The sequence below is a fragment of the Sciurus carolinensis genome, chromosome 15 (genome assembly GCF_902686445.1).
Source record: "Sciurus carolinensis chromosome 15, mSciCar1.2, whole genome shotgun sequence".
NCBI lineage: Eukaryota > Metazoa > Chordata > Mammalia > Rodentia > Sciuridae > Sciurus > Sciurus carolinensis.
This window is the reverse complement of record NC_062227.1, coordinates 21,039,910-21,057,664: the sequence shown is the minus strand read 5'-3', so window position 1 is coordinate 21,057,664 and position 17,755 is coordinate 21,039,910. Positions and strand designations below refer to the sequence as shown.

The 17,755-nt window shown below is 36.9% G+C and overlaps 1 protein-coding gene across 3 annotated transcripts in view; it reads right to left on the bottom strand.

The window, feature by feature from the left end:
- Positions 1–17,755, bottom strand: part of LOC124965505 (contactin-associated protein-like 3) — a 214,094-nt gene that overhangs the window by 82,186 nt on the left and 114,153 nt on the right. For all 3 annotated transcript variants that reach the window (XM_047526489.1, XM_047526491.1, XM_047526490.1), the window contains exons 8-9: positions 15,348–15,609; positions 10,936–11,082 (exon numbers count right to left, since the gene is read on the bottom strand). In XM_047526489.1, coding sequence (XP_047382445.1) covers positions 10,936–11,082; positions 15,348–15,609 — 409 coding nt within the window. The remainder of the gene's footprint in view (positions 1–10,935; positions 11,083–15,347; positions 15,610–17,755) is intronic.

Genomic DNA, 17,755 nt, shown 5'->3' with positions numbered 1-17,755 from the left:
TGAGTATTATCTCACCCTCTACTCAGTTTTCCTCTCAAACAATCTCAGATTTTAGCTTTGAACACTGCAAGATAAGCAATGAAAAAGAGGGATGTAAAAGAAAAGGAAAGAGGATTCAGTACCTGAAAAGTGCTTTTGTATAAGGTAACCCCTTGGGAAAGTGGACACTGCAAAACAGAGCCCAGTTCCTTCACCCCTGGCACATTTTCAGGACTGAGGTGGGCCTTCCCCAGGGTCTGCCTTGGCTGAAGGGAATCCCACAAGCATCCAGTGACAGCCTTCTTGGGGGCTACCCAACATCCAATAATGTAGTGTAAGGATATGGTGCTTGAACTCCTTGGCTCAGGTGGGATATCCCCAAGAAGCATTCCTGCTAAGTCTCCCTGAGGTCTTCTGAGTGTTCTGTTGTAACAGTGTTACTATAGTTCAGCTTTGTCCCTCATCCATCTCCAGTGACTCTCTCAACTTTCCAAGGTTGTTCCCAATAATTCTCCCCACTAAACCACCTGTGTAAGAATCTCCTTCAGAGTCAACTTCCTGGGGAGCCCAACCTACAAAAATGTAGAATAAAATTACAAAGCATTTATTGAATTGAATACTTTCAATATTCAATTCAAGTATTTTCATATTGGCACATGAAAATATGCATTAAAAAAGACTGCTATAAATCCTAAAAATTGTAAATTTTATGAGAAGTATAACATAAATGAAAATATTAATAAAATAGTGGAGAACATTATTCTTTGCTTTACAAAATTGTTTCATTTTTATTATTTCCAGAACTGTTTTCTTTTTAACTTGGTAGATATTATATTTTAATTATTATCTTTTTTTTGCTATGTGTTTTCCAATGATTTAAATATTACAGAGTTCTAATGCTGATATTTATAGTCTTATTTTTAAGACTTTTTTACTTTTTCAATTGGAAAATTTGTTATTTGACAGGCATTTTCTGAAATAATATAAGGAAATGACAGGGCTGGGGGTTATAGCTTAGTGGTAGAATGCTTGCCTATCATGTGTGAGGCACTGGGTTAGATCATCAGAACCACATAAAAATAAATAAGTAAAATAAAGGTGTTGTATCCATCTACAACTAAAAATATATTTTAAAAAGAAATGATAATAACTTGCACATACAATAATTCAAAATATTTTCACTAAGCACCAAGTAGAACAGTTTCCAATCTTTTAAACAAAATCTCCTTTATCATTGAAAGAGTACCCCAAACTTAAGATTTTTAATCAAGAAACCTAAAGCTGCCAATCAGAGCTTCCAATTAGCAAGAGATGACTAGGTTAAACCCTTATGATGTGAGTTAAAATAACTTTTAAAGACTTTAACTTATACTTTTTTTGGTACCTAGAATTGAACCCAGGAGCACTTAACCACTCAGTCACATCCACAGCCCTTTTTCTATACATTTTGTTTAGTGACAGGGTCTCACTGAGTTGCTTAGGGCCTTGCTAAATTGCTGAGGCTTACTTTGAAACTGTGATCCTCCTGCCTCAGCCTCTGGAACCACTGGGATTATAGGTATGCACTACCATAGCTCACTTTTACCTATACATTCTAACTGAGAGGATCAGCTGGCCTGAGCCTGGAAATCATAGGTCATAGGTCCATAGGCCAAATATTATCCACATAGCACTCAAAAAGAAATGAGTAATAAGTATCATGAAAGAAGTGAGACCAAAGTATCATATAAAATATATGGTTTTACATCTTCAAGGGGAACAATGCCTAATTTCTATGGGCATACAATGAAGTATGGGGTACAGAAAGAGATAGGATTCACTAACCCACAAGAGAGAACCAAGCAAGGACAGTAGAAGAAATAAAGTACTGCACCCTAGGATTAAGTGGGAAGGGTATTTGGAGGCTTCATGGACCAGATGGCATCCAGGACAGACCAAGAACATGAGTGCATGTCTGCGTATATTGGGGAAGAATCTTCAAGGCTGGAGAGAACAAAATGAACCAAGACACTGATTCACAGACCTACTGGTTATTCAGAAGACAGAAGAGTGTTTGTACTGGGTGAAGGGATGCAGTCCAATAAGAGGTGTATAAAACAGAGAAAGGAAAACTTCCTCCAAAAAGAGGGCCAAGTACCTTCCCCAATGGAGGCTGCCCATGCTCTCTGTGGAGGTCACATAGCTGAATATCACTCTGCTGGTTACCCTGGATCCCGAGGCCCTAGTCCCTTGAAATCAAATCCATGGGCAAGAATCTTCCTTCATGTAAACTGTCTCTTCTACAAAAAGTAAAACGAAAACACAAGCAAACAAAACAAAACTCAAAAATAAAAGAATCACAGTGAGCTTTGCCCCTCATGCTTCACTGGTGTCCCAGCTGTCATGCTAGGGAGACTGGTTCTGCTTTGTTATTCACACTAGTTCATTATTGCAAGGCATCTAGCATATCATATCCTAATATAGCTCCTCTCAAAAGAAGTAAATACCACACAAAAAAATAAATTTACTCAAGTAAAAGGCAGCATCAAATTAAGGATCTACGGTAACATTACTACACTGAATTAGCATATTTTAACTCTTTTGTGACCCATTTACAAAATATGTGCACTCTATAATGCTCTGGAATCTTTACTAACATCGCATTAAATTGCTGTTTTAGTCAACGTTTCCACTGCTGTGACTAAATGACCCAACCAGAAAACTGTAGAGGAGAAAAAGTTTATTTTGATGGCTCACAGTTTCAGAGGTCTTAGTCATAGAAGGAACAGCTCCATTCCTAAGGGCTCAAGGTGAGACATTATGGTGGAAAAGTGTGGCAGAGGGAAGCAGCTCACATGGTGATCAGGAAGCAGAGAAAGACAGACTCCACTGGCCAGATACAATATATACCCCCAAGTCACGGCCCAATTCCCACCTCCTGCAGCCACATCATAACACTTCAGTTACCATTCAGTTAATCCTTATCAGGGGATTAATTCACCGATTAGGTTAAGTCTCTTACCACCCAATCATCTCTCCTCTGAACCTTCTTGCATTGTCTTTCATGTGAGCTTTTGGAGGACACTACATCTAAACCATAACAATTGCTTTTCTTGATAGTTCAGAATCTCGAAACAGCAAATTTACATATTTTTCTATGCTACCATGGACAGGTAGTTATGGAAAAAGGCCTACAATCAAACTCCTTCTCCCCTGATTCTCAGACTATTGTGATTACTTTTTTCCCCTCAGATCATAACAAACTAGCAACTGGAGACAAAGAGTAAGACATACAAAAAAAAAAAAAAGAAAACTTTTTTAAAAACAAATAGAAGCCCTTAAGAATCTGTGTCATTGCACGAACAGTCTAAACTTTGCTACAAACAAACACTCATGTGGTTTATCAAGTTATAGGTATTTTATAAAATACTCAAGTAATTAACAGTTCATAAAAATACAGGAAAACTTTTAGGTGGAAACAAAACTGACACCAAGTCATTCTTTGACAGAGGAACATCTGCAGGGGGTACCCTGTGCGCATGAGGCACAGGCATACTGCCAGACACCTGTTCTAGGTAGACCACGGAACCCATAGGGACTTAGGGGGCTTTCTGTGCCACATGTGGATGGCCTCCAGCACCTGCTACCACCTCTCAGCTCTGTCAAGAGCTTCTGCACCAGCTCATCTTTCTGCTGAAATTCATTCCTTAGCTTTGAGACGCACTCTGTGATAACGTGCTTTGGTTTCTGGGTAAACAACTGCAATCTTTTCTGTAGGAAAAAACTTTCTGTCTCACAATATTCAGAAACTTCTGGTTACTCTGGAAAACACCAGTTCAACATTCTTCCTGATGGTGCCACTGACATAATTCTGACTCATGAGAGAAGCAAAGCAAGCCTTGAATAATAACTCCAACTTGTCCACCAAGAAGCTGTTAGAAGTTCTGAGCATGCCAGGCGCTGCCTGAAAAAGCCACACCTGGCCTAGGCGTTCCAGTGAGGTTGCTGGGCCCCCAGTGGCTGCCCTGAGAACATACCGTCCAGCGGAGTCACCCTGACTGCAATCACTCTTTGACCTTTAAAATCAAATTGGGCAAACGATTTTATGAAGTAAAGATTTTAACCACTATATGCAAGTATTTTTCATTTATTTCTCTTTGTCCTTTTGTCTTCAGATCACTGATGCATTTTCAAAGAGCAGGAAATTAAAATCTAGTCTCTTCTTATTCCGGCACAATATGTACTGCCTTTCAACCTGAGGATTTTCATAAAATGCACATAGTTGATTTTCACTTTTCTCATAGTGTCTGAGACTTTTAAAAATACTGTGTATCCTGACAAATACAACTGAAAACAAGCTAAGACCTGCATCTGGTTTAAAATGATTGACAGGCACAATGAAATCTCATAAATTAACCTTAAAAAGACTGATATTCCAAACTTAATGTTACATCATAAATATTCCTTAAACTCTAGCCTTCCTTTATTCTTATTTTATGTTACTTATTTTATGCATTTATTTTAATTTGTAAAAGAACTTCTGAAGGGTTGGATACATTTGGAAGAAATGATACATCAATATAGAGATGTCTTCTACTTAGAGTAATTTATTTGGAGCATTAGGAGAGGGAATGGAAACTTTTTTATTGTTTCTTTTCAGTAATACATGACAGTAGAACTCATTTTGATATAATTATATAAACATGGAATATATCTTATTCTAATTAGTACCCCATTCTTAAGGGTGTACATGATGGTGGGATTCACTATGGTTATTCATGTAAGTACAAAGGAAAATTATTTTGGATTCTTTCCACTGTTTCTCCTTTTCCTATCCTGTCTCCCTTTCCTTCATTCCCCTTTGTCTAATCAACTGAATTTCTACTTTTCCTCTCTCCCCCTTGTATGGGTTAGCTTCCACATATCAGAGAAAATATTTGACCTTTGGTTTTTCGGAAATGGCTTATTTCACATAGCATGTTAGTTTCCAGATCTACCCATTCCCTTGCTAATGTCATAAACTCATTCTTCTTTAAAACTGAGTAATACTCCATCGTGTACATATACCACATTTTCTTTATCCATTCGTCTGTTAAAGGGTACCTAGGTTGGTTCCACAGCTTAGCTATTGTGAATTGAGCTGCTATAAACATGAATATGTCTGTGTCACTGTAGTGTGATGATTTTAAGTCCACTGGATATCTATCAGGGAGTGGGATAACTGGGGTCAAATGGTGGTTCCATTCCAAGTTTTTTGAGTAATTTCCATATTGCTTTCCAAGTGGTTGCACCAATTTGCAATCTTACCAGCAATACATGAGTGTACCTTTCCCCCCATATACTTGCCAACATGACTGGAGCAATATTGTATGTCAGTGTCATTTTAATTTGCATTTCTCTAATTGCTAGAGATGTTGAAGATTTTTTCATATATTTGTTGGACATTTGTACTTTTGAGAAATATCTGTTCAGTTCATTTGCCCATTTATTCATTAGGTTATTTGTTTTGTTGTTTTTTGTTTTTTATTATTGTTGGTTTTTATGCTAAGTTTTTTTTTGAATTTTTTATATATCCTGGAAATTAACTCTGAGATGCATGTGACAATGATTTTCTCCCATTCTGTAGGCTCTTGTTTCACATTCTTGATTTTTTTTTTTTTTTGCTGTGAAGGAGCTTTTTAATTTAATATCATCCCATTTATTGATTCTTGATTTTACCTTTAGCACTTTTAGGAATCTTTTTTTTTTTTTTTTTTTTGGTGGTGCTGGGGATTGAACCAAGGGCCTTTTTCATGCTAGGCAAGCACTCTACCAACTGAGCTATATCCCCAGTCCCCCTCTTAGGAATCTTGTTGAGGAAGTTGGTTCCTAAGCTGACATGTTGGGGAATTGGGCCTGTTTTTCTTCTAGAAGGCACAGATCTCTAGTCTAATGCCTGGGTCCTTGATCCACTTTGGGTTTTGTGCAGGGTGAGAGACAAGGGTCTAATTTCATTTTGCTACATATGGATTTCCAGTTTTCCCAGCACCATTTGTTGAAGAGGCTATCTTTTCTCAAACGTATGTTTAGGGAGCCATTGTGTAGTATGAGATAACTGTATTTATGTGGGTTCGTCTCTCTGTGTTCTATTCTATACTATTGGTCTTAATGTCTGTTTTGGAGCCAATACCATGCCATTTTTGTTACTGCAGCTCTATAGTATAATTTATGGTAAGGTACTGTGATGCCTGCTGCATCACTTTTCTCTCTGAGAATTGTTTTGGCTATTCTGGGTTTATTTTTCCAGATGAATTTCATGACAGCTTTTTTATTTCTATGAAGAACATCATTGGAATTTTGATGGGAATTGCACAGGTAATGGGAACATTAAGTCAAATATTTCTGTAGAATCACTAGTATTTCTTTTCTGCTTATTTCACTTTTATGTAGATCATAGGCCTCAAACTATTCCAAAATAAAATGTGGTATCTATTTCTTTTAGGAATAAAATTACAGCAAAGCCAAGTAATTACAATAAATGTTTCTTAATGTAGAACTTTAAAAGAAAAAGAAGGTCAAGCCACTAGGTGCATGGCTCTCTAGTCATAACAGAGAGAAAAGCAGAAAGGAAGGGAAACTAAGATCCGAAGTCAGCAAAAGTCAGGAATGTTTCATTTGGCCATGAAGAAGATTTCTCAAAAGCCCATATAAAAGGTAAAATGGTGGAGGTTCCTTCATTAGGGACCTCATCTGAGATAGAAGGTGTAAGTAGGGAAGTGGATGCTTACTGTTTAAATAATAAAATGTATCTTTCACTATTGAGGAGAGTCATCATGGTTAAGTACCTCTGAGGAACACAAGAACACTTGGCACTTTATGTCACTGTACCAGAAAGTGGCCAGCAGGGTGAGACCTCCTTACAGAGTGGCTTCCTTATGTTTCACACATGGTAGTTTTGGCACCTTTGAACATAATTTAGTATTCCCAGCTCTGTGGTAAAAAATCTCTTATTTAATAGTACAAAGATCCTATAACAGACAATTTAAATGAGCTTAACTTTTAGCCACCCTCAACAGCAGACACCAAAAGTACAATATGCTATGGTGAAACTGCTATCTGAAGAACACTTCACACACACACACACACACACACAAATCTGGGTCTAAGAAAAAAAGATAACTAAATCAGAGTTCTAATGTGAAAAATTAAAAATATTGCTATTATGGTTTGGATATGAGGCATCCACTAAATGCTTATGTGTGAGACAATTTAAGAATGTTCAGAAGTGAAATGATAGAGAGTTGCAATCTAATTAATTAATTAATCTACTGATATGGATTAACTGGGTGGTAACTGTAGGCAGGTAAGGTGTGGTTGGAGGAAGTACATCACTGGGGGCGTGACATTGGGGTTCATATTTTGTCCCTGGTAAGCAGAACTCACTATTTCCTGACAACTTTGAGCTGCTCTCCTCTGTCATGGTCTTCCACCATGATGTTCTGCCTCAACTTGGGCCCAGAGCTGTGAAGTCAGTTGATCATGACTAAACCTCTGAAACCAGGAGCCAAAATAAACTCTTCCTCCTTGAAGTTATCCTGGCCAGGTTATTGGTCACAGCAACACAAAGTTGACTAAGACACTGTTCAGCAGGCGGACCCCTCTCACAAGAAGAAAGCTGTACACTGAGACTTCCAGATCAAAATATAATAGATAGCAAAGTAGATCGTTCCATGCAACCAGAAGGCCTGGTTTATGCTGCTGTCCTTTCAGAATTACTCATATCAACCCTCTCATTCTCTGAAGTGTCCTGGTTTGGACAATAAATTTATTGTCACCCTAACTAAAATAGCAAGGCACACATATATGTTTTTAGGGTGAAGTACTGTAATAAAATTTGGTTGACTATTGCTATAACATAATTGGGAATAAGTGGTTAAACCTACATTAAGAAATAAAGGGGAAGAGAATTGGTTATGGAGTGTCTCAAATCACAGTATATTGATTTCCTTGAAGAATCGATGTCATTAATTGACTTCCACTTAGAGGACCCAGGAACACTTCATTAGACCAATTGTTGTGACAGAGTGTAAACTGAGTGAAGTAAATTTCCATGTGCAGCATCAAGCATATTCTGGCACCAATGGACGCTAATTAAGAAGAGAATTAAATGAACAGACTCTGATACCAGCTACCCTTGTGATTGCATAAAATAACCCTGACACTGTGGTTGTCAAGGTCGAGTTCCACTCAAGATGAAGCTGAGTGGCCCCAGTTCATCCAGAACAACTTGGCACACCTATGCATTAAAGTTCTGCATATAATAAATCTACTGAAGACCAGAACTCCATGTCTACTGTCCCTACATCTGCTCTACTGAGTTTCCTGGGAATACAAATAATAGATACTTTCTATTTAAAAAATCAGCAAACTGGTATATTTGGATATTTGTTTGCATGTGTGTTTTTACCTGATGAAGGCAGTACTTTAGTTTGTAAAATATTATATATTATTTCTTTAGGGAAAACAATGCATTTACATTGGCATAGTATCTATAAGGGACTAAGTTTGAAATAGTGGCTAAAATCATACTGTGGGAATTGGCTGGGTATTTACAGTCAGGCATGTAGAAGTCACTCTACATTTATACATTTCTTAGGAATAAAGTGCTATGATCACAAATTCTGAAACTATTTTTGCAACTAAGTACCAATATGCAATTACAACAGAAAAACTGGGAAAGTCATAATGAAGAAAAGTTATCAAGCTCCACTCCCTGCTGAGATGTTTAAAATCTATAATTTCACTCATCTTAAGAAAACATTTTCTTATTAGAACTATATTAGCAAGAAAGTTTTTGTCTTATCTATACAATTTTATGAAAATGCGTGAGAAAGTCCTGTTTTAACTCCAGATCTCTAGGGTCCCTTCAAACATATTGGTGGAACCAAAAGTTGGGTCTGTGTGAACTACTTATGTGAGTTCTAACGAATGTAACTTTACAACTGGTACATATCATTTAAAATGCATTATGTCACTTCTGCTTCAATGAATTGACTCTACATTTGAGGACCATCATATGGTGCATAAAGAAAATTTTAAAAATCACTGACAAGATGATTCTTAACAACTGTATGAGAATATTAAGATTTTAAAAAATAGTAAATATGGGCACAATCAAACCATGTATCAATGGTAGAATAAGACAGTGGAATAGATAAGTAAACTTATCTATTCCTTGATAGATAAAATATTCATTGAAAACTATGCATCAGTAAAAATTAATTAAGTTTTCCAGTTCACATCCACATGGTTGAATCTCAGAAAGTAATGGAGAAGAATAAAAGGAAGTCATGGAAGAATAATGTATGTCTTACCCTATGTATAAAGTTAAAAGTGGACCAGCACAAAATACTGTTTAAAATTACTTACATAGATGATAAATCTACAAAGTGCAAGATAATATTTGAAAGAAGCAAGAAAAGCTTCTAAAGTATCGTAATGTTGCATTCTATAGACTGCCAAGGTGAGTAAATGTATATTCTTTTAAGAAAATTAGTAATGTATAAATGTGTGGATGTGGTCTATTTCTTAGTAACAACTCCTATCACATCAGTGTGTATATATTTATGGAAAGTACTTACTCTCATGTTTCTGTGCATTGCATATTCTGAATATGTAAAAGATGATTCTGTGATTTGAAAGCATTTTTCTCCAGTATATTTTATATCATTAAACACTACAGCCAGGATTTTGCTTCCTATCCCTTTCAGTGCTTCAGAATCTTTTACCTTTTGAATTACAGTTCTTGGATAAATTCTCAATTTGGTTTTGAAGGAATTTATTTCTCTGCAGAGCTATAAAATCCTTCATAAATAGCAAACATCTCGTAAAACCCTCTCCAAGTCAGAGATGTACCATATTTAGCAAACAAGGAAAGCACACAGTCCACTGTTTAAGGGTGTTGACACTATTTTACCTCTTGCAGTCATGGTTGTTCTAGGAAACTTGAAAGATTAAACAACTGGATTCATGGTTTGTGTGCCCATTGTCAATTCTTAGAGAGGATTTTATATTTTCTTGTTGGGCTGGAAACCTATCTCCATCATGAATCCAATCCTACTTTAGAAAGAAACAACTATAAAATGCAAAACAGGAATAATATCAAGAAAGGCATTAAGCCAAGGTTAGAAATAAGTCTGACTATTGACAGGTCCAAGCTTCTAGTGGCAAAAAATTTTTCACTTGACTGCCTCAGGGATAAAGATTCATTACACTCAGAGGCACTCTCTCGCTGGCTGAAGGGATCCTGGATGAACTAAATTCCATTCAGCAAACAAATGCTCCATTTACTGGAGCCCAGAGGATATGGCCTGGTTGTCTTGGTAAAATGCATTGCTAAGCAAGAGCAGAAAAATTAATAGACAATTAACATCTTGCTCTGGGGTAAGTAATAGTGCCCTTCTGTATAGATGGTTTCTCAAACTCTAAAGTACTGAAGACCACCTGGGCATCTTGATCACATGTAGATCATGATGCAGAAAGTAAGGGGCAGTGAGAGAGCAGCTCCAACAAGCTTTCAGGTGTTGCTGAGGATACATTGTGATAGTTGGCCTCCAGGGAGAAGAGGAGCCAGCAGTCAGAATAAAGCAACTCCCATATGCAGTTTTAAACTACCAAAAATGATATAATCATTACTAAAGAAAAATATCTATAAAAAGGCTGGCAGAAAAAATAAAGACAGATTCAGCCTCAGAACACTTGGTGTCTCTGTGTGCTGTTTCTCCACTGCCGACGCCTCCCATCCACCGAGGACCCCCGACCCCTGCTAGGGCTGGACCCCAGCAATCTTTGTCCATCAACATTCCCAACTGACCTATCACTGAAAGGGAAAAATCATTCTTAAATATGTTTTCATTTAGCAATATCAATCCTATGTTCTAAGAAGCCATAAAGATAAAGAAGATTTGATTAACAATATTGCCTGTTCCTTTTACTTACCCCCAAAATAATAGGTATCAGCAGAATCAACCCACCCACGTAGGGAATGGGCAGCAGAGGATGCATTGCTATCCACCTTCAGGCTCCAGTGATTCCCTTTAGCAGACAAGGACACAGAATGCCATTGACCATCATTTAATCCAGCACCTAGAGGTAAACGAAGTGGGTTATAAGGGACCCCAGTACAGGACCAGTACCTGAAAACAGTGGATGTAGAAAATGGCAAATCTGCATGTCAAAGACCACCACATCCCGCCTCAAGTGCCCATCTCGTTTTTCTGTTTGGGACCTCTGCGGAAGAAAGGGAAAGGCTAAGGAAAGATTTGGGGTTCTATAGGAGATCCTAAGAAGGTGATTAGGTGAGTGGGTAGCCTGATAATTTTTACTCAAGAGGAAGGGATTCTCCATGTCATCTTGGACAGGGGCTTGTTGAGTTGGGTTAGGGGTCTTTGTCTCTGGTCTCCTGGTTATGGATTGGTTTGTCTGGTTCTTATTTATGTTCTAACAACACTTATTATGTTCAGTTGGGAGTATTATGGTCTACATACCCATTGCCAGTGCTGTTTTCACTTTCACTCATTTAAGTCAGATAAGTATGGGGGAGGGAGAAGGAGAAGATCAAGAAATGAGAATGAAAGGGATAAAGACAAAAGCAGAGTGGATAGTCCTATATTCTATACCAGGAGACAGTATTACTTTCTTCCATTTCTAGGGCTTTGGTGTAACACACTTTCCACAACTGACCCTGAACTACCCTGTGATGATAAAACATTTCTAATGACATGACACAGGGCATATTTTAGACTCATCTAGTTAAATAATATCTTAAGCTGTTGAGAAGTACAAATATTATCCAATATTTCAAATTATAAAAATATTTTCTTACATTCGCGTATTGTTATTCTTTATAATAATCTTAATAGACTTAGAAAAATGATATGCTCAGGTATAACAAACACATCAAATATTCACAAAAATAACAATTTAGGCACTAATTAGGCATAGAAATTCATAAAATAAAATGTAAAGCTAAAAAAGCATATTAAAATGTGTGTGTATGTATGTGGTATGTGTGGACATGCTCAAGCTTTGTATGAGCATACAAAAAAAGTTGGCAGAAATATTCTCTTTTTTTGGCATCAGGTATTGAACCCAGGGGTACTTAAACACTGAGCCACATCCTCAACCCTTTTTTGCTTTTTTTTTTTTTTTTTGTATTTTATTTTGAGACAGTTCTTGCGAAGATGTTTAGGGACTTGCTAAGTTGCTGAGGATGGCTTTGAACTTGTAATCCTCCTGCCTCAGTCTCCCAAGCTGCTGGGATTACAAGCCTGGGTTAAGGCATCAGGCTATTGGAAGAAATATTCTTAAAAATTTAAATATTTGGATGAGATAACTATGTTTTCATTTCATGTCAGTTTTACATTCTCTTTTCCAAATTTGCTACAGTATATTTAGCCATAACTAGACTGTTATTTTTCAATACAAACATTAGTTCTTGCTCAAGCAGTCAGTCTCTTGACTCCATAAGATGAACTATCTATTCTTCTTAAAGTGATGGAGCAGGTGAGTTGTCGCAGACTGGCAACCAACTGAGTATGATGGGAGCATTTCCTGCTGACTCCATTACCAGGCTTTATAACGAAAATTCATACCATCACACAGGAGATCAATCAGTGAATAGCAAGAATCCTAGGACATCACCCAAGGCAATTTTTGTTAGCTTCCACTAGAGTATTTTGTGGCAGCAAACAACCCATGTGTCAGTGACTAACAAACCAAAGTTCACTCTGTTCTTCCAAGCAAGCAGGATCTGCATCTACTCTGTGGCACGCGATCTATTCACTTAAGACCAAGTTTGAATGTGTGGCCTACATCTCTTCATGGCTTAGAGAAGAGAGCACTTGGCAGAGTCTTGCTATGGTTCTTGAAGTTTCTACTCAAATGTGTCAATGTCACTTCCATTGACCAAATGTGTCACTTGACCAAGTCTAACATCAATGGATAAGACGTTACATTCCTCTATAGCAGACCAGGCACCCATCACTGCAGGGAACAGATGCATGTTTTCCTGAGGGGAGAGTAAGTAGTTGGGATCTTTAGAAACTGTCTTTGTAGAAATGAGAGGAACCCAGAGAAAAGCTTTATTTACTTAAAAACAACAAATTATTGAATAATTGATTTTTAGCATGTGGCTAAAGCTGCTTGAGTCTAATCTTACCACCTGAGGGACTGTCCCAACATAGTTAACTAATATATCTAATAAATGATCAAGGTACACACTGGTTACAGCTTTTTAAGAATATAAATCAACCTACAGGAATCAGAAGTCATTTTATGGCACAGTGGAGATGTAATCCCCAAATAAAATGTGGTCCTTCTTCCTGCTAAAGTTCAGTTTTACATCTAATTAAATATCATATTTTAGCATTCCTTGCCCAAATGAGCACATAAATCCAAATCCTGCAACTGATCTAGAAACCAGCTTTTTCTTTCTGCTTGATCTCCCACTAGGACTCATAATTCTCTTATGTAGGTCATATTTCTAATGTGACCCCAAAAGTCATAGTCATAGATCCCTAGAGAGTGAGAACAACTGAAAACAAGAATATAGAGGATTTGGGCTAGATGATAAAACATATTTGATGAAGTTAACTCTGAAATAGAATTCTCAAAGTCTATAATCCTAGAGCTAGAAGAAGAAACCAAAATGAAGAAAATAAAAAAAAAATCTCTGTGGTCTTTCCATGCAATGCTTCTAAATTAAAAATTGTGGTAAAAATTTTGTGATCTGTCTTATTTTTCATCTATTTCAAACTTAGCAATCAAATATCATGAGAAATTTACCTTTACTTTGTTTCAGGGGAAAAATAGTACATATTGCACTCTAAAAGTTTAAAAAGCTATTCAACCTAGATGGAGGTCTAACTAAGTGTAGATCACTTGCCCAGCATGTGCAAGGCCCTGGGTTCAGAGTCTCCAGTAACCCCAGCCCCACCGCAAAAAAAGAAAAAAGAAAAATAAAAGGGGGTTCTATAATAGTGCTGGCTAACAAAAAAAGTTCAATTAATATGTATGTGTCTAAATATATACATATACATATGTACATATATGTGTGTGTGTGTGTGTGTGTGTGTAACCATATCCATGTGAAAACAACTATAAACAGTTCCAGCTAATATTATATACAGATTGGAACGCTAACACTGACTGAATTAATGCCCTCAGTTCAGTTCACAAGGAAACTCAGCATGCTGGTGGGTAAGAATTTTTGGTTTAAAAAGGAAAGAAAAAATTTATTTTCATTCCCAGCTTTTCAGACCATAAGCAAAATATTCCTTCCATATTCAACATTCATGGAGTGACATGCCCAGGCTCCAATTGAATTAAAACTGCCATCAATGTTTATATGCAAAATGGTCCCCAATGTTCAAAGATAACATGCTCTACCAGTTATAGGTCATTTCATCCAAAACAAGTAACCTCTGCCCGAGATAGCTGTTCTGAAAAAAGGGGGAAACTTAAATTATAGACACTCCTCAGATTACAATGGAATTACCTCCCAATAAACCCATCTTTAAGTTGAAAATATCACAGTTGAAAATTTGTTTAGCAAACCTAATTAACCTATTATGGAACATTGTAACTTATCCTGGCCTTTGTTAAGCATGCTCAGAACACATACCTTAGTCTATAGTTGGGAAAAATAATCTAACATAAAACCCATTTTATAATAAAATGTTGAATATCTCATTTAATTTATCAAATGCCTGTATCCAAAAAACCCACTGGCCTCAAAGAACACCACAGAGTGTTGGTTGTTAGCCTCTGTGGTTGCAGGGCTGACTAGGAGATGTGGCTGGCTGCTGCTGCTGCCCAACATTGAGAGAGCATCCTGCCATATACCTGACTGGCATGTGAAAAGGTAAAAATTAAAAGTTAGAAGTTCAAAGTATGATTTCTACTAAGTGTATATAGTTTTTGCACCATTGTAAAGTTGAAAAAATCATAAGTCATACTATTCTAAGTCTCAGACTGTATTTTGATAATCAGCAAGTGTACAGATTTGAAAGAGTTAAAAGTGATCCACCTATTTTCTCAAAACTACCTAGGATTAGGCTAATGTCTCCTAGTATTCCAAGCTGATTACCAACCTTCAACTTAACATAATAAGAGTCATATTTTAAACTCTGTAACACCATACTTTCCTGTAGACAAACTTATGTCACAGTACTCACCCGTAATCAACCTAGAGTTCCCCCATTTAAATGGAAAATGGAATCTGTAGTCAGTTCTAGTGGGATTATGAATATCTCATTGTTTCAATTTTTTTATTTATTTCAGAGATGACTGCTCTCAGGCTTATGGGTAAGGATGTTGATGGTCATACAAAGACACCTGCAATGTCTCACCTGCTGTGATGGCTCTCACTGGCTGGCTAGGTGGGCACAGGCTCAACTTGAGTTTCCCATCACTAAGAACAAGGACAAGAGCCCCTGACCGGTGTAGAAACTGACTTGTCAACAACAGCCCCGCTCTGTTCCATGTTCGAAATTGGAAAGAGATGGCCAGAGAGTTCACTCCTGAGGGGTGAGGCAGAGCCAAATAACTCCTTGAGCTCAGAAAAGTCACAGGGACGGTTTGAGGATGTAAACAGGAGAAGGACACATTTCCCTGTGAATACAGTAAAGTAGGATATTAGGAAGGTGTGGTGGTGACACTTTCAGTGCATTAACAATTGACTTTCCAAGATTTAAAGCTTTGGGTCCATCTTCTAACACACTAGGATTTTAAAAATTAGGCTTCCCTGTCAAATTTAAATCCATGATATTTCCCAGATAGGTCCTTCAAATCAAGGCAATGTTATAATTGAGCAAATGTATTTCTCAGTCTGAATCATAGGAAAATTTCATCTTCCCTATTTCTTCCCCATTTGAAAAAGAATCTCAAGCCACACTACCTCCAGCTGTATGCTGAACAGGGATAATAAATGAGACAACTTTCCTTCCCTGAGTTGTCTAGATGTCCTTATCCAATGGGAAGATGGCATTGAGGATCACCTACTCCAAGAACCATTCCTTTCTTGCACTGATTAAGTAAATGAGTTCATGATGGGGTCACTCAGACCATGGGTTCTTTATCTTCTCAGGTAGGAGGTGTGCCTCTACATGACTTGAGAAAAAGTTGAGGGTGAGGTCAGATGTCCCAAGAGGCAGGCTGTCCTCCTCTCTGAAGCACTCACAGACTCTCAGGCCACATTGCCACTTAGTAGCCCCAGCTGAGGTCTAACCTGCTTTACAAGCATGCTTTTGTTTCATGTACTTCTGCTTTAAAAGATGGTTTTTAATTTCTGGATTACCTCTTTTGTTCCAGGACCAAATATATTTTTATTCAAAGGGTTTGAAGAATTTAATTCAAATACAATAAAACTCAGAAGTTTTTTTCCCCCGGAATTGCATAAATTTTCACAAATTTCACATGGAAGAATTCATGTCTCAAAATTGCCCTTCCTTTCTAAAATGTATCAGAGAAAAACAGTGAGATGTAACTTACCAGATACCAAAACATACTACAAAATCACCATGTGGCACTGATATAGACAATTAGGCAAATGAGAGGACAGAATAATTCAGCCACAAAAAGATTGGAGAATATATGCACAGTTAGTATGTTCTGAGGATCATGATTCAAATCATTGTGGAGAGAGCTGTAATAGCAAGCAGCACAGGAAAAAATGGGTATCTGGAGGCAGAATATAAAAATTTGTCTCTATCACATAACACATAAAGAATATGTTTCAGACAATCAAAGACTTTAAATAAAAAAAATTTAATTTAAAATTTTGTAATAAAATCCATGAGACTATATACAGGCTGTGGTTTTAGAGGCATACCAAAGTAAGACTGAACACCCCAAAGCTATGAAAAAATACATAGGTATATTGTTCATAAACAAATAAAAAATTATATAGTCAATACATCCTAAAATATCAAGTACAAAATTGATTAATCTGAAAAAAGTAGGGTTATCTATCAATACAATGCTCTATTATAAGCTGAGAAGAAAATGTAAAAAATTTAAAAGTAAGAATGAACAATGATCAAAAAAGTTAATTCAATTAGACAATAAATATACATGAAGATTAATTTGCCAATATTCAGATAAACATGAACTAGGAGAGAGACATCCCTTCACTCAGTTGAGCTGGGAAAGTGTAAACGATGCTTAACACATGTGGCTGGCTGGGACATGATGGACAGGCATTGTCACATTCTGTGGGTAAATTATATTCTTACAGCCTGGGGAAAGCAATGAGACATTTATTCAAATGTAAAACTATGAAAAACCTTTTGGCTAAGAAATTTCACTCCGGAAACTTTATCCTATCAAAATAAAAGCCTCAAAATCTGAAAACACACGGGCAAATGCCTGTGGTAGGAAAAAGTAGAGATAACTACTCTCAGTAGGAAAAAGAAGAAAATAATGGTACACTTTCATAATGGAATGTTACATAGCCATTATAAAATAGAACTAAATCTGGTAACTCAGAAAAAATTCCCAAAATGTGTTACTGAGTCAGAAGACGCAGAAAAACATATTTGTAAATACTGCCAGATTCAGATAGGTAGGTATTAATAAATATGTGCATGAATATGAGCCAATGACAGATCTACATGGGATTTGATTATGCTGGATGCCCAGTAACATGACAGTGTTGGGAGGAAATGCAGCTATGTAGGAAGAAGGGAGAAGGAAAACAAAAAAGCCAAGCAGAAAGAAAAACTGGGAGGTGACATCAGAGAAATGATATGGGAAGTTC